General features: G+C 39.7%; 2 protein-coding genes across 6 annotated transcripts in view; both read left to right on the forward strand.

The window, feature by feature from the left end:
- Positions 1–1,208: 1,208 nt before the first annotated feature.
- Positions 1,209–16,022, forward strand: rprd2a (regulation of nuclear pre-mRNA domain containing 2a). Of its 3 annotated transcripts, XR_004659467.1 has the most exons (11): positions 1,209–1,699; positions 6,160–6,289; positions 6,532–6,683; positions 6,990–7,042; positions 7,215–7,341; positions 7,447–7,622; positions 8,240–8,582; positions 9,856–10,062; positions 10,737–10,919; positions 11,029–13,062; positions 15,870–16,022. XR_004659467.1 is itself a non-coding variant. In XM_034892930.1 (10 exons), exons 1-10 carry the CDS (start codon positions 1,525–1,527, stop codon positions 12,702–12,704), a joined length of 3,222 nt encoding a protein of 1,073 aa, XP_034748821.1. In that variant the 5' UTR covers positions 1,209–1,524; the 3' UTR covers positions 12,705–13,730. The 3 variants fall into 3 exon arrangements, 2 of the variants coding, with proteins under 2 accessions (XP_034748821.1, XP_034748823.1); XM_034892930.1 differs by lacking the exon at positions 15,870–16,022 and having other exon boundaries at positions 11,029–13,730; XM_034892932.1 differs by lacking the exons at positions 1,209–1,699; positions 6,160–6,289; positions 15,870–16,022 and having other exon boundaries at positions 6,532–6,687; positions 11,029–13,730.
- Positions 16,023–18,497: 2,475 nt separating this feature from the next.
- celf3a (cugbp, Elav-like family member 3a) overlaps positions 18,498–27,732 on the forward strand; it is a 26,286-nt gene continuing 17,051 nt past the window's right edge. For all 3 annotated transcript variants that reach the window (XR_004659468.1, XM_034892933.1, XM_034892934.1), the window contains exons 1-3: positions 18,498–18,940; positions 19,828–19,980; positions 21,738–21,820. Coding sequence is in view for 2 of the 3 variants with exons in the window: in XM_034892933.1 (XP_034748824.1) it covers positions 19,836–19,980; positions 21,738–21,820 (228 nt within the window). In the remaining variant the exon portion in view is untranslated. The remainder of the gene's footprint in view (positions 18,941–19,827; positions 19,981–21,737; positions 21,821–27,732) is intronic.

Below are 27,732 nucleotides of genomic sequence, written 5' to 3' on the forward strand. Positions count from 1 at the left end.
TATCGTTCACTCAAAGAGCTTAAGTATTATGTATTACAGAATGTCATGGAATTGTGTGAAAATTATTTTTTTTCCATAGCATTTTGGCCATTTGCACCATCATATTTCAAATGTAGATATTCATGTTGAATGAGGTTTAATCTTTGGTGGTTTGTCACCAGTTAGCCTTACTTATATGACATAAAGGTAACCATAAATCAATGCAAACCAAATGTGCTGCTGTGGAGATGTAGATCTAATTAGTCATTTTTATTGGCCCTCTGTTATGTTATTTAAAATAGAAACTGTAAGCATGAGGAGGAGAATTTCTTTGTTTACTATAATTGAATTGTGATTATTGGTGACTGGTTGATAAATGCACATGTTTTTTTATTTTATATATTAAATGAATGATGTGTTTCATTAAAATGGTGTATGTTTGTTGATTTCTGGAATGAAAAACACTGACAGTCCAAGCTGTCTGAAATTATTACATTTGTTCTGCTTTAATATTTAAAGTTTGTCATGTGTTAGCGGTATACTACCTAGAAATCAAATGAAATCAGACCCATAGAGCAGCAGCCAGTGCTCTTATTTGCCAGCTGGTATGTGTTGGCAGAAGTTGGTTTCATTTTGAATAATTATTTTTTTGAATATAATATTTGTTTCTAATTTCTTAGTTAATTGATTTATTACGATTAACAATTAAAAGTGTATAATGTTTGGGTGGAACACCACCACCATGAGACAGATAAGTACAGTTTAAAAAAACTTTACAACACTTTATTTCAGAGGTAAATATTGCGGGCCTACTCTTAACTCCTCTACATTTATTCGACAGCTATAGTTAATTTAATATGTTTAGGGTAGACGAGCTTTGCCGTGAGGGTTAGGGTCAGAATGTCAGGTTAAGCCAGTCAGACACCGGATGGGCCTTCGCCATCCTAGTATTTTCTTTCCTGTGCCAGCAGGTACTGTAGCTCCTAAATCGGATCTGCTAGAATGGTCTTTATTATGTCTATGGTTATGTTTATGCATGAAGAGTGGGGATTGGTTAAGGTTAGGGTAAGAACACCAGGGTAAGCCAATCAGAGGCAGAATAAGGCGGGCCACGAGGCACATCTAGTGGATCCAAACTAGCATCCACAATGCTCGTAGCAGGCATAGACCGTTAAAGTAGATGGCTTATACATTAGCTTCCGTGGCAATAGGTGGCGCCATACTCTTGTCTTGTTTGCGGAAGTGTCCTTCATCAATCACTCCACCAGCAACGAGTAAACAGACCTGCAGGATGTCGCAAGGCGCTAAGTTTAAGCCTTAAATATTACGTAAACTACTCGCTGTGATACAGAAGCTCACGGTGGATAATTGCTAGACGTAGAAAGTGATTGGAAACATCATACCGAACATTAAAGCTTGTGTAACCTTTCAATGGCAGCTGAGAGGCTGCTGAATGCGATCTTGGATATGCTACGTTCAGCTAGCATGCTAAGCTAAGTGCTAGCCACGGCTAACTTCAGCTGGTTTTTCGGAGCTCTACCGGACATGGCAGCAGGAGTAGGAGCCGCTTCTGGCGGCTCTCTAGAGTCTACTCTAGAGAAGAAGTTTCGAAGTGTTTCCAACACGATGGATTCAATTCAAGCACTGTCAACGTGGTGCATCGACAACAAGAAGTACCACAGCCTGATAGTGCGACACTGGATGAAGTGTTTGAGGAAATGTGAGTAGCTTTACCTGTTTAACTGACAGTTGTGCTTAGTCTGTAACGTTAGAGGTGATCTCCGTCAGTGTCCAAGTAACTTTGAGATCACATTTGTTGTGTTTTTAACTTACTATCCGACCGATTTCTCCTAGTTTGAGTAAAATCCTGTGTTTAAACTATGCAGTTAAAACACGTGCGCTCGAACATTGAGTGGTGCTGATAAAGTGACAGTGGTGTAATAGCAGCCGTCTTAATATAATATAATCAAATTTAATATAATATGATACATTTCAGGGGTCAATGAAACATATTCGCATATAGTACATAATGAAATGAGACATAGTATAAGGTGCAGTAATATTATAGAATATAGCAGGCCTATAGTACAACAATATAACGGTATATCGTTATATATAGTATTTGTAGTTTAGCAATATGACTTAGCTTATAATAGAATGTCATTGTATAACATAATAAGGATATAATATGATAGTAATATAATATGGTATCATATGTAATAGCACAATACAGTAAATAACACCAGTATGACGAGGTAAATAATCAGTCCAGCACAGAGAGACAATGTAGAGGAAGAGGTGAGTGGAGAAGAAATATGTGTGTGTGTGTGTGTGTGTGTGTGTGTGTGTGTGTGTGTGTGTGTGTGAGATAGTCAGTGGTTAGCGCTGCTGTTGTACAGCCTAATAGGAGCATGTATTCACACCTGGGTGGGATGACAATCCTGTCCGTTGCTTTCATGTGTGCTCATTGCTCGCTTGAAAACATGCTTTCAATTTAAACTTGTGTTGCCTCATTTTTTGATAACATGAGCGTACCTTAGCAAACGTTACTAAAGTCCTTGTTAATATAAGGGGTCGTTGAATTTTGTAATTGTCAAGTGCTTTTCAAAACTAGAGTCCCTGAAAAAGCATCCCGGGGATCCCACCTCCAGTGGCCCCAAAAGTCCCATGTTCCCTGGTGTCAGGTTATTTGTGGTTATAAAGCCTGGCATTTTTCTATTAAACATCCATACGAATATCTATCCATCCATCCATACGAATATATATTTATATATAATATAATGGTATATCTGGGATGTGAAGTAGAACATTGCTTTTTAATATTTTCAGACTTTATAGAAAGTAATAATGGCATAATTGCATCTGTCAAGGTTCTCAGTCACATAGGTTATAGGATCCAAGGAAGGTTAAATTCAAGGGCAACCAGACTTCTTAAATTCATTTTGTCTCTCATCCGATGAGCGTGCTTCCAGTATAGTGTGTCGTCTTCGGAGATGCTGTGTTCTTGTTGGCCTTGGTTACATAGCTGTTTACTCGATTGAGTATATTTCTTTACTCCACACAAATGTATTGCATTAGCCTTTGCTGCAAGATCTGACAATATGTGACTTGTAAACCTGAGTTTTTCTGTATATGTGATAAAAAAAGTCTGTCACCAATGGTATTTAAGTAATTATGGTCAAAGAATTCTCTGAACTCTTTTTTTCAGAACACAAGTGGACAAAGTCAAAACTGAAGTGCTTAAAAGTCTTTCAAAAATATAATGTAAGATATAGTTAATTATCTAAACAGGAGGACCGACTGCTTTGAGTTGGAAATGCTGAACATTAGTTGTTTCATTCTGCCTGAAATATGAGACAATACTGCTTTTTATGTTTTATATTACTGTACATTAAATATCTTTGGTTGGTCAGACAAAACACATTTAGGAAATCACTTTTGTCTGTGGGGAATTGTAATTGCCATTTCTCACAATTTGTATATATTTTTAGGGTTCCACGATATTGACAAAATGACAAAATTAATGACAAAGATTTTGCGATATCAATATAATTTAAATATTTTTTAAACATGTGTAAAATTACAAAAGTTATGGGAAAACGCAAATCAAACTAGATTCCCAACAAACTAAACAAGTTTTCTTACAACACAAGTTTTATTTCAACTGACAATAAATAACGACCAAATTGCCTAACCACAAGAATGGTTTTATAAAGTTCAATAATCTTTTGGAGTTGTCCTTCAGCTTTAACATGGATCACGAGGAAAAGAACTCACGGTTCCAGTAGTTATCTGTTTTACAAACTAATCTATAGATGTTTGCATTAGCAGTCAGAATACACTTAATGGACAATTACATTCAGGTTTATTGCAGATGACATTATTCCAACCTGAAGAGCTCCTTGTTTTTGAGTAATGTAGATATGTCTGGTTTCTGTTTTAGAAACAGCTGTTGGTTTAAAAATGAAATCAATTGGTGATTGACCCATTGGCATTTCTTGTGATTATGCAGTTAACTATCTTATATATGTTGACTAAATTTTGTGTTTTTTTAATGTGTTGCTGATATGATATTCCAAAACTATTTCTGTTTTCCACATCCTCCGTGGCTGGAGAAGGAGACAAGGTACTTTATAATGGACTTCCATGCCAAGGTTGGCTGGTTTTACTACAATATTTTTGTAAAAAAGAGAGATGGCCTTACTTTCTGTTTTTCTCTCAGCTTGCCGTTATTGTTTAAAGCAGTACGTTGTTGTAAATTGTGTTTTAGTTAGCTCAAATGTAGTTTGACTGTAAACAGTCTAAAATGAGTCTTTGCATTTGTTCTGCTAGATAGCGCACACATGTACACTACTGGTCAAAGGTTTGGGGTCACCTAGAAATGTCCATTGCACTCCTTTTTAAACAGAATCCCAGCTGAGATCAGTTGCATTGTTTTTTTTTAACCAGGGCATCAGTTGTCAGATTACATGATGTGCTTACATAATTGCAAAAGGGTTCTCCAAGGTTTTTCTAGTTAGTTTTTAAAAAAGATATCAGATTAGTAAACAGAATGTGCCTTTGGAACAGTGGATGAAGGGTTACTGATAATGGGCAATGTAGCTATTTTATTAAAGATCAGCCACCCATGCAGATCAGCTGGTATTCTGTGTATAATGGAGTGGTGCGGAAATTTGTAAGTGACCGATCAAATGGCAATGCAAAACATATATGTAACTGTCAGGTTACCTATTTATTAAGTTGAAAGTGACATCAGTGAACATTTGAATACAAATGAATGACAGTGGGAGTATGAGTACCTATAGATTTTTTTATGGTTACTACAGCTTTTTTGTTTATCCTTTTTTGTGGTCAATAAGTTGTAAGTGCTGAACTTTGCACGTTGATTAAGAAACCTGTCTTTTTTTTTCTATCACTTTGAGGATTTAAGCAAGTCAATTTAGTTTGCAGCCAAATTAATTGGCTGTGAGTTGAAACCAGTTGTTGATGTTTTCCCCTTTAGTCAGTTCATGTTTAAAAAAATCTTTTTAATGGATTGCTAACGGCGGGTGATGGCTCGGTAGCATCAAAATGGCGCTAAAAGGGAGCTTTGCTTAGAGAGGAGAGGCGTACCCCTTGTCCTTCACTGGTCTCCGCCCAGAACTCTGGGATCTGTTGATCCATTTCTTTAACTGTCTATAGTATAAAAAATACGGTGCTTCCATGATGTCACATTTGCAGGCAACAGGCCGACTTCGGCGAGTATCCCACACGTGGCGGATGTCGCAATATACTTATTTTTTTCCCTTCTTGTTTTTGACAAGTGCTCTAGGAAACCCTGGTGTCTTTAGCAGAACTTATGTGACATGTTGGCAATGGTTTAAAAAAACAAGAAGAAGAAGCCAATTACATTCTCTCCGCGGTGGCCGCTAGCTCACCCAGTAAGAGCGTGCGCCCCATGTAGGCTGAGTCCTTGGCAGCGGCCCGGGTTCAGATCAGACCTGCAGCCCTGTGCTCCGTGTCATCCCCTCTTTCTCTCGCCCTTTCCTGTCTTTCCACTGTCTCTATTGAATAAAGGTAAAAGCCCCCCAAAAAAAATCTATAAAAAAAAATTACACTTTTTTCCATGTGTGAAAAATATAAAATAAATGTATATCATTAATTAATAAATAAAACATGATGGTGTGCGTGTGGGTCGTCTTACATTGTACCAAAGGGACACATTAGACATGTTATGTATCTGTGCAAGGGAATGTGGTTTTAAAAATGAACTGAGGACATCCCAAGCCTCTACGGTGGATAATAATTCATGAATGGTTGTTCTCACATATGTATCTGTCAGAGTGAATAATTTAATTATATTGTCATGTATTTAGTAAAAATACCAAACATTTTAGATTTTCAGTTTAACAAAAACTAAGATGTGTTTTTATTTAATGTCATTCCAAAATGAATATGTTTTCTTGTTTGGCTGCTGGTAATTAATGGTCATAAGCAATGGATGCTTCTAATTTAGACACTTAGAGTAAATAAGAAGTTGGCTAATCATAAAAATAGTCAGTGCATTGCAGCACTACTGATGTCTACAAATATTTGAAAACTGTTAAAGGCAAAGCCTCTGTGGACTTTGGCTCCTCCCTCAACAGACCTTCAGCTCATCCAGTCAAACTAACATAGTTGTCTCTCCTTTTCTTCTAACAGCTGATACTTCCCACAGACTCAACCTTTTTTACGTGGCCAACGATGTCATTCAGAACTGTAAAAGAAAAAATGCCATTGTTTACCGCACAGCGTTCGCCGAGATGCTCCCTGACGCCTTCTTGCTGGTCAAGTAAGTAGTTTGTAGAGATGTGGCTATCATGGAGGGCTCTCTATTGAAGTCCGTTAATATCAGACAGTCCTGAAATAATGTATTAATCCTCTCCTTCCTGTCAACCTCAACCTTTTCTCCACTGTCCTTGTTTGTATTAAAAGAAATCCCTCACACATAAAACACAAATGTCATTACAACAACGAAACATGAATCCCTGCCCTCCCTTGTTCTTATTCTGTCATTCCTTCTCCTTTCTCCAGCAATGATGGCGACCCTAAGGTAATTAAATCGGTGGAGAGGATACTGTCCATTTGGGAGGAGAGGGGTGTGTATTCAGGGGCGCTCATTACTGAGCTTAAGAGTACCTTAGTCAAAGAGGAGTCCCCTCCTGAGACACCCGTGGAGCAAAAAAGTAAGTGTCTTAGCTTTTTTATTTTTCACTTTCTGTTGACATTTTTATTAATACCTCATCTCAACACCCATCTTGAGACTTTGCATCCATAAGGGTTTTATTAGTCACAGTATATTGTTGTTCTGTTGGCTGCTATATATTTATTATTCATATGAAACCCTGTTTTTAATCATTTCTGACATTTTGATTTAATATATTTGTGTTTGTTATCCAAATACTAAGTGTTGCACAGCTTTGTGAAGGGAATTATTATTTTGCTGTTTCACGTGATCTCTAAGTTTTATTCTTTTCCGCAACAAAAAAAAGCTCCAGTTGAGTCTAAAGCAGACCTACAGTCCAAGGTTGTGGCTGAGTTTGTGGTAAGCAATACATTAATGTTTCAAGCTTAACTAAACCCTAACTAAACTGCAGCCTTATTTTACAAATTAAGCTAATAAAAGGACTTATGCTTGTCACTTGTATGTCACCCCCTTTTATCCTAATATTATGTTGTTCTGACATTGTGGCTGACTGCACTCCCTGCCTATTTAGCCCCAGGCACTATTCAAACAACTGTCCAAGTACAAGAAATCTCTGGAAGAGTTGGACCTGAGAGAAAAACAGCTGGCAGCTATGAGGGTTGACATCTGCAGTTCTGATGCCCTCAAGAGACTCAAAGGTGCCTGCTGTAGTCATCTGTACTGTTGTACCACCTGTCCTACTGCAACACACAGATGGTTTCACATTGCATCAAAAATCATCCTTACATGCTTGATTCTTCCAGATAAGGCCGGAGGAAAGAAATTCTCCAAGGATTTTGAGGAAGGAAGTGCCCAACTACAGGAGTTTGTTAAGTTCTTTGACAAACAAATCAAAACAGGACCTCCTCTCATAGAGGCCCTCAACAATGCAGATATCTTCTATGAGATGCAGTACAAGGAGGTCAAGATTGTTGCTAATGTGAGTGACACTATATTTTTAGTTTGATATTGTATTGGTCACAGCATCACATCCTCACAACGTGTTATTTGTGAACATGCATTCAAGTAAAATTACGCCAGCACGGATTGTTAACCCGACCTGGGGTTATTTTGTTCTGGCTCTTATTTTTTTAGTCGCTTTACTTTCCCATATCATGCAGAGAGCCACCTTAGACCAGTGTATGTGAGAAACAAACTAAAAATGTGTATCTCGTGTGTGCAACCTGTGTATTCAAAATAATTCCTCCAGTTGTAATGGCAGTATGAACATACATTTAATTTAAGATGAGAAAGAAGACATGTTCATTCATAAAAGCTCTGTGTACAAGGAAGTTGCAAAAACAGTACTATATGAAATCTGTGCAGTAGAACACAATATATTAAACGTATTAACTGTGAAATGACAGGAAAGTCCGCATTGAATGAACCAGGTGTGCTACCTCAACATAACAAAACAAAAATAAAGTGATACTTTTGACTGATCACTTTCACGTGTGTGAGTTGGATTGTTAGCTGGCTATACAATCTGTTGGTAGGTTGTGTTCTTTTTTTACTTTACTTTTCTTTTACTGACACTCCATGACCTCTCCTTTCCAGGCCTACCAGACGTTTGCCAACCGGGTGTCCCACCTAAAGCGTAAACTGGACACCCTGAAGGCCACCTTGCCAGACCTGGATGAGTCACCCATCCCCTCGCCCTCTGCAGATGCACCGTCTCCAACGGGCTCAGAGTCCCCTTTCAGGGGTCTGGAAATGGCCAACCCCGATCCAGATCTTGATGGCTGTGCTATGGACGAGGAGGCAGAGCCACCGGCCCCAAGCCCTCTTTCCTCACCGGGAGGATCCCCCAAACACACAGAGACCCTCGGAGAGAACGATAACCGGGAAGTGGAAGACATGGAGCTCTCTGAGGAAGAAATGGACGGCAGTGGCATAATAGGTAAGGAGTGGGCTGATAAGTAGGGACTTAATGACTGACTTTGCAGTGAGGGCTTTTATTTATAATGGCTGAATGTCTCTGGCAGTGTAATGCAGAAAATGTGATAAAATTGAGAAGCGCCACCAAAGGTAGGCAAGTGAAGTCACTGAATCGTGCAGAAGATCACGCAGAGAATCACAGCCTTCATATGGCAACAATGACGATCCAAGTATTTGTGTTTCAGCCAATTTTTCTGGAACACTTTTCCCCACCCATAGAGCTACCTTATTAAAATTAGATACATTTTTTCAACTACAGACTGGACTATATGTGCCGTTTTACCACACAACTCTGATGTTCTGAATATTACCTTTTACTAGTTTGTACATGTACTTACATTTGTTTATTAGCCTTGTGCAACGATGATTTTTTATGGTTACACTGTTTCTTGTGGATGATTTACCATTTTTGTTTTGCTTTTAGTGCATTCATGCTGTTAACATGATAACCATGATGAGCTAAAACTGGATGCTTACTATGTTTTGGGCCTGTGTGTTTCTGCGGCCCTACATTATTTTAACTTCACAAATAATATCTTAAGTGATAGTATCAACATGTTAAAACGTTTTTTTAATGTTTTTTTAATGTTTTTTTTTGGGTTACAATTTTGCTTTTCACTGAAAGCTAGACTATGTTTCAGTATTTTTGGCAGTATATTCCCTACCATTAATTTATTTGCAGTGACTTCTCCGGCACATGAATTATCTGCGCTTGTAGAAACACTATGACAAAATTAATTGTGTTGCTAATTACTACTGTGTGTGTGTTTTGTTTTACTTCGGGTTTCCTCGTGGTCTTAAAAAGTCTGAAATTCTCAAAATGTTAGGCCTTAAAAAGTCTTAAATTTGCTAAAGTATTGTGTTCTAGGTCTTAAATATTTTCCAACATGTCAAGTTTCCTACGTCATTGAAATGTTTTTCTTTTTTAATTCTGTGGTGTTGTAGTTGTCTTTCGCTAGTCCAAATAAAATTTTCTGTATACAGTATGTACAGATCACTGTTCCTCTGTTGCTTTTATTCAATTTTAATAATTGAATTTCCCTTGCAAGTACTTTTGTGACTCAGCATTTTGTTGTACTTTTATTTTGTGATTCAGGTTTTAAATTTAATTGATAAAGGTCTTAAAAAAGCTCTTAAATTTGATGTGTTGAAGCCTGCAGAAACCCTGTTCTTTACATAGAGAGCAAATCTGTTAACATCCATACTGTCTCTCACTGTTGTATTTTTCAATTCAGTTGAGGAGAAGATTGAAAGCACTACCCACCCTAAGGTGTCCACTGCAAAAACGGAGCCATCAGTGGCAACAGAGCAGCCTGTCACACAGGTCACACCCCTAGTAGCAACTCCTGTAGCGGCTCCTTCAGCAGCAGCAGTGGAAAGTGTTGACCTGGGTAAAATTAGCTCCATCCTCAACAGTTTGAATTCAGTCATGAAAAACACGGGTGAGTGCTAGTGGCTATTCAAAAAGTCATGATAATCCAAAAGTTGAACATCATTACAAAGTGACAAAGGCAATATAACAATGCCAGGATCTCCTGTGATAATGTTTGTCCCACCCACCCCATTTCCCCCACTCACCACACAATTACACTTTCAACTGGCTTAGAGAAGGCAGATGAACTCGAAACATCATATAAAAGTAAATTGGCAGGTTGGTTGATAAAATACATTTTTGTTCCCTAGAACTTGAAATTAAAGTGAAGAGTGCAGACAAGTATGAATGTATACCTACAAATATACACACAAACACACATATACACACAGCAAACTTCACAATAAAAATGTATTAAACAGCAAAACAATCAAATTCATTATATTTATTATGTCTTGTACCAAGAAAAGAAATCTTAGCACTGCTGATCAAGTGGTGTCTCTTGACACCGCAAGGTTAGTTCTTTCACTGCTACGAAAGAACTAACCTTGCACATGAAATGTACAATAGGAACCCTTATATGTCTGCAACATAGTCGATCAAATCAAGTTTTATTTGTATGTTAATGTAGTTTAAGTCTCAAAACCATCCAGTAATAGTTCTAATTTCTCTGAAATCTTCATGATCGCAGTGATCAGTTATGGGGATTTTCTATTAATGCGAGTGTTCCTCTTTGTCTCACAGGACCGTTAGTGGAGAGTCCTCCTGCGGCTGCCCCTGCTAGCTCCTCATTGAAGACGACACCTGCTGCCTCTGTGGCCTCACAGGATGCTAGTTCACTGGTGAACCTCCTCTCCAAGGTGGACGTGAGTCCTGCAGACCTCCTCGGCGCTCTCTCCAAAGTCCAGGGCCAAGGCAGCCTTGAGGGTGAGAATAAGGAGTTATTTTGTTTATTTCATGTACCCATTTTCTATCGTACATTAAAAGTGACAAGGTGCTTAAAATATGTTTCTGGTTCCTCCATTCCTTCACTTAGGCATAACTTCTCTTCTGAGTAGCCCAGCTGAAAATGTATCCTCAGACTCCTCCAGTACAGGCAAGATTCCTCCCTCATCCACATCTGCACCAGCAGTGCCCTCTCAGAGCCTGTCTCTCTCCTCTGATGCACCTGTGCCTTCTTCACACATCTCCACTGTAAGGAAGAGCACAAGCTCCCAGGCCCCCCCCCAAACTACGATCCCAGCCTCTGCCCTGGTCCAGGCTCTCCATAGAGACATGGATTTGACAACAGAGCCAGAACCGTCCATGTCTTCTAACAGTTTAGAGTCTAAAATCCACAACTTCCTGCAGGGGAACCCTGCCTTCAATGCATTTGGCTTAGGTTTTTCTACCAACCTAGCCCCGGGAGGGGATAGTCTCAGTCCTCTAACTGGGACAGACACGCAGGGTGGGACCCCAGTGCGCGATGAGGGCGGAGGCACTCCAACTCAAGATGAGATCATGGACAAGCCTGTTGTGGTCCCGTTAATTTCTACCACAAATCAGCCACCGATCGCAGAAACGGTTAACACTGCTCCTATTGCATACCAGAACAGCAGTCAGCAGAACCGCAACAATCCCCAACAGCAAGCTTACATGCAGCCAGGTGTGGCTCAGAATGGGCAGGTCTACCAGATGTCAGAGCATAGGATTACTGCCCCAGCTGGACAGTACCAGCAAGTTTCTGCACAAACAGGAGGGCCAGTGCCTGGAAAAAGAGCCACAGGCAGCACAAACATGGAAGGCTTTCAGGGGGTGAGTGAAAGGGGTTGGTATGGTGACACTTACCCAGAGGGGAACTCTCAACAACCACGGGGCTACAATGTGACAGCACCCGGAGGTGCTGGAGAAAACAAGGCATCAGGAATTTATCCATACCAAACAGAGACATTTCTGGAACCTCAAGAGTTGGCCTCCCAGCAGGGCGCCACCCCATCCCCTGGTTTCTTCAGAAGCACCCTCCCTCCTGTCCCAAAAATCCCTCCCCCTCCTTGTGTCTTTGCCGCCCCCCCTTCCGCGACCAGCAGTGTGATGATGCCGACAGCGCAGCAGCCGGTGCCTGGCGCTGGCACAAGGGAAGTGATTGGGGCCAGAGTCGACAGCCTCATCAGTGGGATGGTGGTCCACGACCATCAACACAAATCCATGTTTCATCCCGATGATTCGGTGTTTGATCGTGACCGACCTCGCCCTCCTTCTGAGGATTTCTACCCTCACCCAGACGGCCTGCCTTACCCGGATGAGCATCGTCATCATGATGCCTTTTTCTTTCAAGACGCCTCTTACCGCCACCCAGAGGATCCATATTTCAGGCCAGGCAGCCCTCCGCACCACTACCCCAGAGTTCAAGAGCGCCTCACTCCCCCTTTCTCACCCTCAGAGGACCCCTACTATGCCCACGACTACCAGCGGCACAGCCCTCCTCCTCCGCACTTCACTCCAAGGAGACCACCACCACGTAATTTTGAAATCCGTCATCCCGGTCTACGGCCTCCACATCGGCCTCCCCACCCAGCACACCACCCGCACCCCAGAGGACCTCCACGTGCACCATTTCCTCGGTTCCACGGCCCCGATCCAAGGTTAAGAGGCAAACGTCCAGGTCCAAGAGGAGGCGGAAATCCTGGGCCAATGTTCCCCCCGAAACGCCCTTTTCCACCCCCACAGTACTGACTGGACATTTAGCTTTGAGCTCTTTAAATCACTGTGGATGATCATGAAGGCATGGTCAGGGACTTGACTGTTCAGTAACTTCTACTCACTCAGTGTTGAGGTCCACATCTTGCCATGAGAAACCTGTGGAAATCTGGGTGGATAAAAGTGCAGATACTGAGGTGGGCATCGAAAGACAAGGTTATAGTGAAGAAGAATTAATTCAGCAGCTACCAGGAGAAAAGTGTGAATGGCAGAAGAATATAGGATGATGAGGAGAACAGCAGAGAGACAGCACCAGGAGATGGAAAAGAAATCGGATGCTCTGAGAGGGCTGCTGAGCTGAAGAGTGAAGACAGAAGATTAAAGAAAATAAGAGGTGGATATATATATCTATATATATATATATGTAATTCACTTTTTGTGTTATTTGCTCCAGTATGAAGCATTGCATTAAATATGTAATAGAGCATCAGTTTGACAAAGGTCAGTGTGTGTGCATGCTCTCAAGTGAAAGATAACTAGTCACAGAAATTGAATCTGACGATAGTGATTTTTGCTAAGAGTAACAAAAGAATCTAGTTGGTGCGATGTGTCTGCGGTTATTTAGTTTTTCAGTGAGCAGTTTTGACTGCTTCTCTTCATATCAGCAGTTTCCCAGTAGCCTTTGGTTAAACTTCAATTTAAATTAAATCACTTTGGGTATGAAAAACAGAGTGTATGTTATAGAATTTATGTTCCTTCTATAATACTCATTAGCATATTTAGGGAAGTTATTTTTCATTGTTCCAACTCCAAATGTTATATATTTGTGAAGCAATGCTTTCTCCACCAGTGCGTTAGTTCCCTCCGGCGATAGTTTTACGTCTCGTTAAGTTCCCTGAAGGAAAGCGGCACATGTCTACTCAAATGGAGAGAGAGGTGTGAGAGTAATTTTTTCTGCCTCCAACATCGTCGCGGAAGAAGTGCATTTTTGGAGGAGATGAAGATATTCGTCTTCAGTTTCGTTTTACTTGTACTGACTAATAAAAATCTGAGTTTGAAAAATGGTGTTGTTGGTTTTTTTCCTTTCCTTTTATCCTTGCATCACTAGCCTAAACTGTTAATCTTCAAATATACATACCATTTGAGTGTGGAATGCATTTAGTAGAGTTATGCTTTGCTATTTTAGGGCAATATTTAATCACTATTTTGATATGCACAAAAATCATAGGGAAGGGTTTAATCCACCAAAGTGTCAGTTTCTTGTTCCGTCTTAAAGAGTTTGCTGTTACCATGCAACATTATTCCAGATAGTTTAAATCACACAAAGAATAGAAATAGGCCTCAGTTGCATGCATTCGCTGTATTTAAATAGTAAATAGATGAATACAACGCATTATGCTTTCCTGATTCCTGATTATGCTGCAGTTTGTGAAGAAAAAGTTTATTTCACAAATCCCATTAAAATCCTAAAAGAACTTTGTCTGCTCTTGTTAAATAAGTCAATATTCATCAAATGTGGGCATTTAAAGTATAGCCACAAAGATTAAAAAAAAAAAACACCAAATGAAGACACTTCCACACAGAAGTTGCATACTTCAACCTGTGTGGACGTTGCTGTTTATTATCAGTGTGTTTGTTTAACGGTCATTTCGTGACATCTTACATGTTTTTATGGGCTTTCTCAGACCACGGTTAACGGAACTGACCCTGCAAGTCTGTAGGTTACTTAGAGTCGGTTATAGAAGACAGACGAGTTTGTTTAGTTTGCTTTCACTATAACAATCTAACGTTTGTGCATGGTTCGCAGTTTGGCCTGGAAACAACGGATTTGTAGATTTAAAGTTAGCCTCCGTCTCATTCTATTATGTTTAACTTATTCTCCACTGATTGCATTGTTAACATTGCTTATGCTAGTCTGTTTTTTTTTTATATACCTGTAGAGCTTTGTAAATTTATTGTGGACCTTTTAAAAATTATGGATCACTTTTTCTTTCAAGTTGTTAAATGTCTCCTAAATCTATTTATATGAAGCTTTATTGCTTTTGCAAACGTTGAGCATTAAAGCTAGCCACTTGAAATAGTTCCCCACATTCCCCTGTGCTGCTGATGAGCACGTTTCCAGTAGGGATCATTGTTTCCCTTTGGGAAAACAGATGTTTGTTACCCTCATAGCACAGAAAGCTGAAGGCTCTGCTTAGTAGAAGAGGGGAATGTAAGAAGCTCTCATAGTTTGAAGCCAAACTGACTACACAGAGCTTCAGTGTGAGTTTTCCAGACAGAAGGATAATCAGCAAGACTAATTAGGCAATTACAAAACAAATATTGAAGTACTGTTTAATTAATTGACTTGCAAAAAAAAGGTAAAATGCTAGGCTTTTTGAGTTGAACACCTTATTATATTGCTGGATTATGAATCAGATTTCTTTTTTATTTCATGCTCTAAAAAGCAAAATACTTTATGTCGTGTATTGAAGAAAGATGACTCTTAACTCGTAGTCTTAAGCGAGACGCAGGGATTTATGTTTTACATCCTACATTTCTGCTTCGGTTGCTTTTAAAAGGCTCTAACTAATTCATTCTTTCGGGTGAGATTTGTCCTAATTAAGACGTTCAGGGAAATTAGGATCGATTTGAACGAACTACTCGTGCAACTTTGCAAAACCCGGTTTTGGATAAAATAATGAAAAAGTGTCATGTCCACGCGTTTTGTTGTATTTGACGTTTCCGTGCGTAATTAAGTAGCACAGGGCGGAACTCTTGTGCGGAATGTGTTATTTCGAGGCCGGACTCTGTGATCAGACAATAGATATCAGATAATAAATTGTTCTGGTAATAAACAGTGCAGCAAGCACAGGTGAGCCAACCGTCGCCAGGTGTCAGTAGACCTGTCATGGATCACGTTCCCTTTACTAGTCTGCTTTGTGAGACGAGGAGCAGCCATAGCGCACACACACACACACACACACACACACACACACACACACACATACACACACACATTCTGGACGTGTTCTTACTTCACACGGGGATTGTTGATGTCGTTTATTGCGCAAAAAGGGCTCCATGATACTTTATGTTTTTGTTTATTAATTTGTCCTGAATTAGAACTAATGTCTACTTTCTAAGACACGTCTCATTTCCCTTGAAATGTAACCTAATTTCTGTTTGATCCCCCCCTCCTCCTCCTGTTTTCATCCTCAGGGATCCAGGGCTACACTTTGATGTTTCTGATGTGATGGGAACCTTTCCCACATGTTAACTGATGGAAGAAGATGAGCGGGGTTGATGCTGTGGTGGATCTCTTTAAATCCTGCACAGCTCTCCCAGTGATGACTGTTGGTCGGGCATGAATGCTGTGCACAACAGCAACTGAGTAGGCATCCAGTTCAATTCATCAGAAACTGAGTGCCACCAGCAGGAAATCAAAACAATCCATCAATACTAAGGTGGTGGTGGTGGTGGTGGTGGTGGTGGTGGGGGGTATTAAAATTGTTTCTTTCTTTTCTGTTTATGTGTTTAGGAGGAGTCCCAGGAGATCAAAAAGGATGGACAGAGACTCCTGTGTGAGTGAGTACATTCTGGGTTATTAGATACTTTTTAAACATTATAATCTCTCACTTATACACCCATTACCTCACAATGTTTTCAACAAAACCAGGTAGTCATACACCTCCAATATGTAAAAAGTCCATTAAATGCACGTTTTTGTGAAATAAACAATAATTGAATAAAACAAGCTTGTGTTTTTATTTAAAGCCACTCGGTGTACTAAGTAGTTGGGATTAGGTGCACCTAAAGAAGTTGGAACAGTAAAATGCTACTTGCACGCCAATCCATAAATTATAATAATCCAATAATATATTCTTTGTATGACACTATGAAATTGGAAATTTTAAAGTAGCCCACTTATATTTTCGATACTTGATGACAATTTTGCAGATTTTTACTGCTGTTTTTTTAATGTAGGACTTTTACTTGTAATGGAATCTTTTTGTAGTTTCTTCTACCAGTGTATAAAGCACCAAAACCCATTTAGGTTCCCAGGTAGGTCTACAGCATCTTATGCAAAGTCATAAAAAGCAACATGCCCGCAACCACCGGCATCACGTGTGTTTGCAGTTCGTCACCAGATGTCGTTGTTGGTTAAAAATGACATCCATCGTGAAATGACACAAATAGGGTTTCACAGCGTAGGCTATAACATTGATTTATATTTGGTTAAATTTAGAAGAACTGCTGCCTGCACTGTAGGCTTACACTGGGGTTTAAGGGCTGAAAGGCAGATAGGATTTAGTGACTGATGGCAGATGGCAGTCTTAACATTAGAGACAAGCCGATGAGATATTCTGCTGTTGGAAATAAAGGAATTAACTCTTCAACCTATGATCAGAGGTTTGCTGTGTTTTCTTCTATAAACGTGTTGCTGAAGCCTATCAGGACCAGATCGTGACTCCTTTGAAGTGTCACCGTGTGCGCAGGTCGGGTGTGTGCAGCCTCCTGTGTGTCATGTGGGCTCATTGTTTACATGCTGCCGAGATTTCACAGAGGGCGTGTGTGTATGTGTGTTTCTTGTGAAATTACCCCTGTATTTACGAACATACTGATTGAAATGCTTTTTTTTTCCATTCAGAGAGGGAATATTGTAGCCGTGATAATGTGTCACGAGTTGAGTAGACCCATTTCAGCACCATGGCCAGCTCCACAGCGAGAACAAAAGGCGGACTGCGTTGCTTGATGTCAGGGACTGTCTGCTTTTTACCCATCCAAAAAAAACAACAACTGAAAAATCCCTTTTCTCGTTTATACATACAGTATATTTTTTTGATGTATGCCTTTATACAAAGTGCCTTTCATCTTGATTTAAGATTGATTTAAGACAAGATGAAATATTCAAACTAGTTGGCCATTAATTGGTCCATGGGAGTTTGCATGTTCTCCCCTCTACCTGTGAGGTTGTCTTGAGTTCCAGATGTTAGAAATAGGTGAATTAGTGAATCACTTGAGTAATTTTTTAGGCAAAAATGCCAAAATCATTCCAGCTTCTCAAATTTGAATATTTGGTAGTTTCTACATCCTCTACACAATAGATTCAGGTTTTGGACCATTAGTCAAATGAAACAAACCATATAAACAGTATTTATATATACTGTTCATATGGTTTGTTTCGTATGTGACCATATGGTTTAATCAAATTTCCCAAAGGTTATATATATATATATATATATATATATATATATATATATGTATGTATATGTATGTACATGTATATATATATGTATGTATATGTATATGTATGTACATGTAAATATATATGTATATATATATATATATATATATATATATATAGAATATATATATATGTATATATTTATATATATAGAATATATACATATGTATATATATAACCTTTGGGAAATGTGATGCAATTTGCAATTTAACATGTTACACAACTTATCGATTAATCCAAATATGTTGGATGACTGTAATGCATGTTACGGTCGTGCAACAGGGTAGAATTAGGGAAAACAAGATAATATGGAAATTAACGTTTTAGAATACAGCACACCAATCTAGTTTTTCGAAGGATTTATTGGCCCTACAAGTTTACAATAGAAAGAAAAGAAAAAGCTCAAACATACACACAAACATTCACATGCCATTTTGCAGACATGTCAGTGTTCCTCCTCCTGCTGTCACAGGGCTGGTAATTTAGCGACGGTCCCTGGCGGCCGACATCACGGCTCGTACAGCCCAGGGGAGGAGGGATGGAGCTGAGATGGACAGGGAGGGAGACACCGGCTTACGACGTCAAAGGAGTACAGACACACACACACACACACACACACACACACACACACAGGGAGAGGGAGAGGGAGAGGAGAGGACGACCAACCAGACTGTCAATTCCCTACAGTCTACTGAAGGAAGCCTACATTCATCCAACACTCTTCATTCAGTAAAGCCTGAGACAGAGAGAGATTTGTTTATTTTTATACCAGGCGTTTTAAACGGGGAAAAATAACGGAGCATCTGTCAGGAAAACATCAACAAGCAGATCTAGAAAAACACGCTCATGCCGAATAAAGGACCGTCGCTGGATGTTATTTGTGTTGTTCTAGGGGGGGTACAGGCTTAACTTGTCACAGGATTCAAAGACGCTCTATAGACAAATGAACTGAATAATTGAAATTAAATAACTAAAAAACAGCGGGGGAAGAAGAAGAAAGGGATCCTCTGATCACACCGATTCTTTGGCACGAACAGCACCACAGGTAGGATCTTCTTTTTTTTTTTTTTTTTTTTTACAACTCTTTGTTTTGTGTTTTTGGTCAAATGTGTAAAATCATGTTCAGGTCATTGTTGTTGTCACCATGTCTTGACAAAGAGAGCGCAGGTCTCCAGCTGTGTTGACAGGCACACTGTCATGTTTCAGAAGGGGCTTGAATATTTAGGCGGCCTAGACCGAATATCAGTGCAAAGAAGGATTGTGTGTAGCCTACTATCATTTACACTGCACTACAATACCACATGCTTTTTTTTGGAAATCATTTCTTTATGACAGGCAAAGATAATAGCCTATAGATCTGTAGCTACCATGGTTATTGATCCCTAATGTAAATGTAATGCCAACAATAAGAGATTATAATTTCATTTTCTGTAATTAACGTGTTTTTATTTCGGATTTTATGCAAATAACAAAATAGTGGTTTCAGCTATTGAAATTACATTTAAAAAGTAGGATTGCATACAATCCCCTCTAAAATAAATGTTACATCACTATTCCTATAGAATTTGTACTTATAGCTCTTACAATGCATCTGTGATAGTCATCATTGATCTTATAGTAGCCTTAGGTTACACAGTAAGAATCCCATTTTCATGTTAGTATCTTGCCCTATATTGTAATGATATGTGATTTGTTGCAATATGTATGTTAAAAACTCCTACAATCTACCAGATTAGGACTACCATGTCAGTGTAGAAACTATATCAGCCTCCCCCATTCCCGTGTGCTCCCATCTGCACCTCCATCCCCGGCCTCCTGTTTGCACCTCCTGTGCATTGTGGATTTAAGCCTGCATGCTCCTGTCTGCTCCTCCTGACCGCCTCCTCCAATGTGTGTGCGTGTGCGTTTGTGTGTATTATTATTCCTCCCCAGACTTCTCAATGAAGGAGCCTGACGCAATCAAGCTCTTCATCGGGCAGATACCCCGAAACCTGGAGGAGAAGGACCTGAAGCCCATCTTCGAGCAGTTTGGGAAGATCTATGAGTTAACGGTGATAAAGGACAAATACACAGGGATGCACAAAGGTGAGGAGTAAAGGGCCAAGAACGCCCCTTTGATACAATTTTTGTTTCAGGGAGCTCCTTTGGGAGATAGAGCAAGGCCTGTCATTACAATATTACTCTTAAGTGTCCTCCCGTTAGAATTTAATTCTCAGTAAATATCAGAGAGGTTAAAGTATTCCTCATTCAGCCATTGTCGCTCTGGGTCCTATTTAAGGACCCCTGTGAGGCTAAAACCTAATGTTTAGCACCATTGTTCTAAATAAGAAACCTGGTTAATAGTTGGTCAAGAGTTTGTATCCTAACCTTTCATGGGCTGATTAAATTATTTAATAGACATGTACTGACTAAAGTATATTTTAACCTTGAGTACATTTAAAAAAAAATGAGTCAGTTTACACTTTAATATTTTCAAGTTGAATCAACATAATTCCATCCACCTCACTGAAACTACGTTTGTAAAGTCAAGGCAAACTGTTTGTTTTCACTGATTAATTATTTAATTGTAATAGTTAATTTAAGATGACCACACATAAGCATGCAGCATTGTATTTTCACAATGCCATACTGTGCCAGTTCTGGCCTGTTGCTCTTTAAGGTCACTCTCCTGACTGAAGACAAGAGGAGGTTTTCTGACCCCAACACTTAGATTAATGGCCAACACTGTTGAACCTGGGTTAGTCTACTAACTAAGCTAGTGTAAAACACACATGACATGAGGATTACTGTATGTTCATGAGACCTCCCTGATGCATGCTGGGAGGTTTCCCTTCATACCTCGGGATGCTACAAAAAAAAAAAAAAAAAAAAAACCTGCAATGAAAAATGTGTTATTTTGAACTGTTTGAATTAAACAATGTTGCACTGCACTCTCCAGTTTTTAATCCTCCAGAAGTACTTTGTCAATCCATAATTGGCCTCACATGGTAATATCAAAATCAAGAGTAAAATGTCACCCACTACTACAACTACTGCTGTGCGTCACATGCTGAACAAGTCAAGTCTCAACACATTCAAAGTCATGCTTGACAGATGGAGTAAAGCTGGTCAAAGTGATCTAAGCTAAACAATGATCTTTACTGTCATTTCTAATGCAAATCTGAGCACAGAAAACAAAGGCTTTTATAAATCCACATAAACCATCGGCCATTTGGGAGACGTGTTGGCCAGGTGGTATCGGTCTTCTAACACCTATAACACCTATTCTGCATACATTTACATATTCATGATTTGTGGGAGCCTTAAAGGTTAATGAAGGCCTTTCTCTATTATGTGGTGTTGCATACATTTGGCCTTAACAGCGTGAAATTAAATACCCATTCGGACTGTTTGTGTCTGAATAGTCTCCATGTATAATGATTTAATGTCCCCATAGAGCTCCAGTGCTACTGGGAGGACTCTTTAACAAAATTGCAGTTGTTCATTGTTTTCATTTTATTTTTTGTCTCATGTGTGTTTCATGAAGTTTTAAATACATAATAATAATGGTGACCTAAATAAAGGCGGGAGGCACTTTAAGACGTTTTAAACATATGCTGCTGACCCAGAACTGTTGTTAAGATAAAACCAAAGCACATGTATCAAATGTATCAGCAGATTATTAATAAACTCCAGCAGCATGTTTCTGCCTACAGGCATTCACGACGAATGGCCAATTAAGATTAAAATACAATAACTGTGCACTGCCAACCCATGACATTATATATGGCATTTGAATATGACATTAAAAATACATGGACATATAGTTCTCTGATCTTCTAAATCTTGTCTTGTGTTTCCAGGATGTGCCTTCTTGACATATTGTGCACGTGAGTCTGCCCTAAAAGCCCAGAATGCTCTGCACGAGCAGAAGACACTACCAGGGGTGAGTGTTTCTGATATATATATATATATATATATATACATACACTTATGTATAATAACTGGCATTTGAAAAGCACCGCACAGACACATGTGGACACACAGTGACACACAAAATGTAACAGAGTTTGACATGCAGGACTGCCGTCCTCCTTTAGCTGATATGCTCCTATAAAGGTCAGAGGCTGCTCTCCCTCTTATGTTTCATATGTGATGCATCCAGACATATCCATCCAGTTAAGGCATGAGTCATCTTGCTACATGTCACGGGTCGGAAGAGACAGCTATGAGGCTTGCTGCTGGAGTGACTTTTCCAGTTCTTATTCTCTCTGATGTTTCTCTTCCTTTCTGTGTCTCTGTCTTTCTCTCTCCCCCCACCCCCGCCTCTCTCCCTTCTTTTCATCCATCTCTCCCACTGAATTCTAATCAAAGTTAAACCTAGCTTTATTAGCATAGCCAGGCAGCAGGTGTGCTGCCAAATGACATTTCCAGAGCTAAATATGACATGACAGCCACGTCTCTATAATAACTGACTATATGAGAGACAAGGCTACAAGGCAAGGAATTACTGAGACAGAGTGTGCTCCCAGACTTGGTGTTGCTTCCTCTTTTACTAACTAGGTTTTACCCTGGTTTCCTTTTGGTTATTTTTGTTGAAATCTACATCATTCACTCCTTTTTCTCCCCTCCAGAATGGCAGCTCATGACCATAGTTTTAAGGAAAGAGTGAAGAAGCAGGTGAACAGTGTAGGGCTGCACTACTACTCAACAATTATTGTAATTATCTGTATTAATCATTCATTCATAGTCCAACATTTAAAGTTATCCAATTTAACATCATAGAATATTACAAAAAAAACTGCACATATTCACATTGGATGAGCTAGATCCAGTGCATTTTTTGTTTGAAATTGTAGAAATTGCAGCTATTTTCTATTAATTGTTTGAGTTATTTTTTCAAGCAAAAAAGGCCAAACATTCTCTGGTTGAAGCCCCTCAAATGTGTCTTTGTCTTCTGTCATAGTAAGCTGAATAGCTTTAGGCTGTAAGTACAAGACAAAAACAAGACAGATTGTGAAAGACATTTTTCACTATTTTCAGATTTTTTGGCCAACATAATTAATCGATGAAACACTAAAGCAGACACAAGCACCAACCCTCACATTTTGAGCAGGTACATATGAAATTTCCCCTTGATAAATAAAACAATATTGAAGTTGTTGAAGACTGACTTATTGATTGTATCAGCAGAACATTGTTGTAAGGGCAGGCAGGGGGATATTGGGGTACATTTAAAGGAACATGCTTGAATTAGGGTGGCAACAGAAGAAATCCCATTGTTAGCGTAACAGCAGCGTGACCTTGCTGACCTCTCGTAGGGGATCAGCAGGGCCCAATGCCCCGTGGCTAGAGCCCTGTCCCCCCGGCGTTTCAACCCCAGCGGCTCTCCTCCTCAGAAGCTCTTACCTCTAAGCTGTGTTGAACAAGCTAAACCCTCATGTGTTCTCTCAATCCCTCCGTGCCCTCCCCCCTCCCATGCCAAAAAAAGAAGACGAAAACCATATTATTAGCTGCGTACACGCCCACACGGACAAGAACTGCTTCCCACCCCTGCTACCAGCTGTGGTGTAATTGTCATCTTATTGCACCTGCACTGCCATAGAATAATCAACTCTGGCATCTTGTGGTTGTGGCGATACAAAAGAAATAACATGAAAGCAATTATTGGACTGAGGGGAGAACCTCAACGACAGTCCACCTGAATGAAGAGAAAGCTGAAGGATGTCATTAACACTCAGCACTATTTTTTGTGTTAGCAATTCTTCTCTATGGAAAGTAAGTTGGTTGTAAGGCTTTTTTTCTCCTTGCTATTTTACAGATTTTTTTTCTCTCTGCTTACAATGGGAAAAAAGGCAGGGGCAAACAGATGGTTGTTTTGGAGTGGCACCTGGCCTTGTGTTTAATTTCAGGTGAGAGAGTCTGTCTCTAAGTAAGAGCGGGCGGAAGTGTGTCAAAAGCACATTCAGCCAAAAGCAAGAAAAGAAAGTGAGAGAATGGTGGAGTTGGAAAAGGGAGGGACAAAAAGCCAGGAGCAATAAACTAGATTCAGATGGGAGGTGTTGAAATGGAAGTTGGAGGCACTCACATTCAATCTTAATCGGACATCTTGTACTCTTGTCCCCTCTGTTGTTATCGCTTTATCTCTGAGATGTCTCAGGCCAGTTTGTCTGGCTAAGTCAGCTGTTGTGAGGCTAATGGAGAAAAAAATGTCCAGTTATGTCTCTTTTAAAAGACGCCATTTTACAGCAACCTTCAAAACCAAACACGTATTTCAACAACTTTAAATAAATTGTTGAACGAGCTGAATAATTGAATCATGTTGGTATTTACCGTTAAAATTCATTAGACAAAAAAATATAATCAACAACTGTTTTTAACATTCAGTAAATGTGCAAGTAATCTTTAAAAAAAAAAAAAATCACTGGTTCCTGCTTGTTAGAAGCAAATTATTTTCTGTTATTCTCCTACAGTGAATATGTTTGTGTTTTGGAAAGTTGGATATTTTAAGATGTCACCATAGATCAATCAAGAAAAAAATCAGCAGGTTTAACCAAAAGTTCAGTATTTTGTTACATTTACTCATCTGCTTTTATGAGTTAGATTAAAAGATTGACACAACTGTCATGTCTGTCTGGTAAATATGAAGCTGTAGCCAGCAGCCGGTTAGTCTATATTCTTGACGTTCGACTTCCGGGAACTGCTCCGGTGCCGCAGGAAATTAGGAAATTCCGCCGGATGGAGGTATTTTTGTTTCCTTCCCCTTTCCTTGTGTTGAAATTTTAAATTCAGTGGATTTTAGAGGACTATTGTTGACTGCTCCTCGAATCTCTGCAGGGTAAATTGGGACAGCCAGCTAGACTATCTGTCCAATCTGTGTTTTCTCTCTCATAACTATTTTGTACTCTGTGCGGAGTTCAGCACCGCCCATGACAATTCTGATTGGTTAAAAGATATTCCATTAAAACAGAGAACGTTTTCCTCCCATCCCCAAATACAATGTGGAATAGCCAGACCCTCCTTCAATGCGCTTTGGAAGAGGCTCTGGCAAAGCAAGCTAGCAGCCGGTTAACTCAGCATAACATGAAGAAACAGCTAGCTGGGCTATAACCAATGCTAACAAAGCTAATTCACCTACCAGCACATCTTAAGCTCACTAATTAACACATTATACTGTTTCTTTTGGAGCCAGGCTGTTTCCCCCTGTTTCCAGTCTTTATGCTAATCTAACAGGCTATCGATAGCATGTCAATATTTTACGTACAGACATGACAGAGGTATCAATCTTCTTATAACTCTCTGCAAGAATGCAAATTAGTTATTATAACCTAAAATATTAAGCTTTTCATTTGAATGCTAAGGAAAATAATTGTCAGTTGCAGCCTTCAAGCTCATATCTGCTTCAGTAGAGTCGTAATATATTGGCCCTCATCAACGCTCACTTACTTGGATTAATATTTGCAACAATGCCTCACTGTTCATTTTAAATGCAATAAGTATTTAATAGTGTGACTGTGCCCAAGTGAGAAAGTAGCTGTGCCTGTGTTTAGTGTATATTTGCATGTGCTGCGGGGGAAGGGAGGGCAGGTGTTAGCACTAACACGGTTTAATGAAGGCTGCGTGTGCTTTACCGTGCTTTTGTGTGGGTAGCGTGCGCGACTGAGCGTAAATGTCTGTTTGCTTTTGTGTGCATGTGTTTCCATGGAGAGTACAGATCCAAAGATATTGATGGATGGATGGAAGTTGGCTTTATTATGTGCTCCTCTCAGGTTTCGTCTTTCATTATCTGCTTTGTGTGTGCATGCGTACGTGCATGCGTATGTGCATGCGTGCGTCCGGGAGTGCTGTGTGCACACGTGTGTGTGTGTGTGTGTGTGTGTGAGAGAGAGAGAGAGAGAGAGAGAGAGAGAGAGAGAGAGAGAGAGTAAAATTTGAGCGAGGCCTTCTGTGTTTAAGCTGCCTATACGAGAGGAAAGAGCCCTCTTTGAGTGGAACATCTGACTAAGCCTGACATTTACTCAGCCATCAGGACTCAGCAGACAGAGCAGTTTTATCAATAGTCTGAAATAAATGCATATGCTAAATATAGCCCAGCTTTTTTACACAGGATATGGGATGGGAAGTTGTAGTGCCAGAACGTTTTGCCCTTAATGTCTGAGCAAACTGCTGTAGAGATACATGGGGCACAAACAGTTATACACCTGTTATTACCTATTCAATCTTTGCATTTTACTCTATTTTTTATAGTAGATTTAATAGATAAATAAGTAGAAACTCGCATTTAATGTGCAACAAAGCAAACAAATATGACAAAAACATGAAGTAGATGCTCAGATTGTGGTTCACTGAGGCCCTAAAACATGCTGTTATAATGAAACATGAGCATGTAACCTACTAACATGTTATTTTATGTATCTGACAATAAGCCAATAAAGCAATGCCTGCATATGTACGTGTATCCTGATGTCATTAAATTAAAGGGATGATGATGATGATGATAGCAATTAGCTTGCCTCAGAGCAACTGTGTTCACTACTTGATGTATCTATCCAGAGTTAAGTGTGCATTCATGCAGTAATTCATTTACATATGCATGCCTGTCAATGCACAGTGCGGACGATGCAGGGCAGGCGGCGATGTCTGACAACAAAAAAAGGGCCCATCCTCTGTACGTCACTCTGGGGCGACTGTAATGATGAATGCAGATTGGATTTATAGAGGTGGCAAAGGGGTGTGAATTAGAGATAAATTTGATAAATGGAGGGGGTGGGAGAGGGGCAATAAGGGAGGGTGGGGGGAGGGGAGGAAGAGATGAATGAAAGTTTGAGATAATGAACAGTGGGTGGCAATAAGGGTGGAGGGGGTTGGAGGTACATTGAGGCAGTGTGTTTATCAGCTTAAATACAGACATCTGTTACTGAGAAATAGTGTGTTTTGGGGGGTTGGGAATAGTGTTTGTGTGTGTGTGTGTGTGTGTGTGTGTTGTGTGTTGTCTGTGTGTGTGCATGGTAGGAAAACACACATTTGGAAAGAGGCTGTTATCACAAAACTCATCTGGCTAGTTGAACTACATATACACTGAACTATGGCGGAGTTAGTGTGTAAACCATGCCTGAATTAAAAAAGTAAAATAAAATAGTTTGACATGGACCCAATCTCTACACACACACACACACACAGACACAGACAGACACAGACACAGACACAGATGGAAATGTGTCCGTGATTCAGTTCTTTTCCCCTTCTGCTTCATTGAGTCGATTCAAACAACACTTGACATACATATTTAACACTCAGAAGAGACAAAACAATTGAGAGTCAACTTGAGTGTTGTTAGAAATTTACTCTTTGATATTCAGTTTCTCCACTTTCAAGGATCTTTTTGTTGGCTATCTGACAAAATAAAAGGCTAGATGTCAACTTCAAGAGCTGTCAGCTCCGCCTCGATACTGGACAGACTAGTGAACCCTGTAGGAGAAGGAGACAGCACAGGGAGCAGCTTTGGCTCTGAAGACTGGATCATTGATTAAATATTATTGAACTGTACAAGTGTTTGTGTTTGATTGATTTAGAGACTAGTTGAATTGAGAGAAGGTAGACTCTCTAATCTTTCTCTCTGATTTGTGGGCTTGCCCGCCCATGTGTGTGTATGCATCTGTTTGTACATCCATGTTTGGAAACAAGAACAGACCATTCTTCTGCATCTCTGCTTTAACATTTTTATTTTTTTATTTGTATCCCCCGCCTTTGTGGCTTTGTTCCAACTCTGTGACCTCACAATCATCTGCGTCTATTTATCTCCTTTTTTTCTTCTTTTTTCTTTTTTCCTGTGAATGTACCAATTTCCACCTGCGCTTA

This window comes from Etheostoma cragini, chromosome 14 (genome assembly GCF_013103735.1).
Source record: "Etheostoma cragini isolate CJK2018 chromosome 14, CSU_Ecrag_1.0, whole genome shotgun sequence".
In the NCBI taxonomy this organism is placed as follows: Eukaryota; Metazoa; Chordata; class Actinopteri; order Perciformes; family Percidae; genus Etheostoma; species Etheostoma cragini.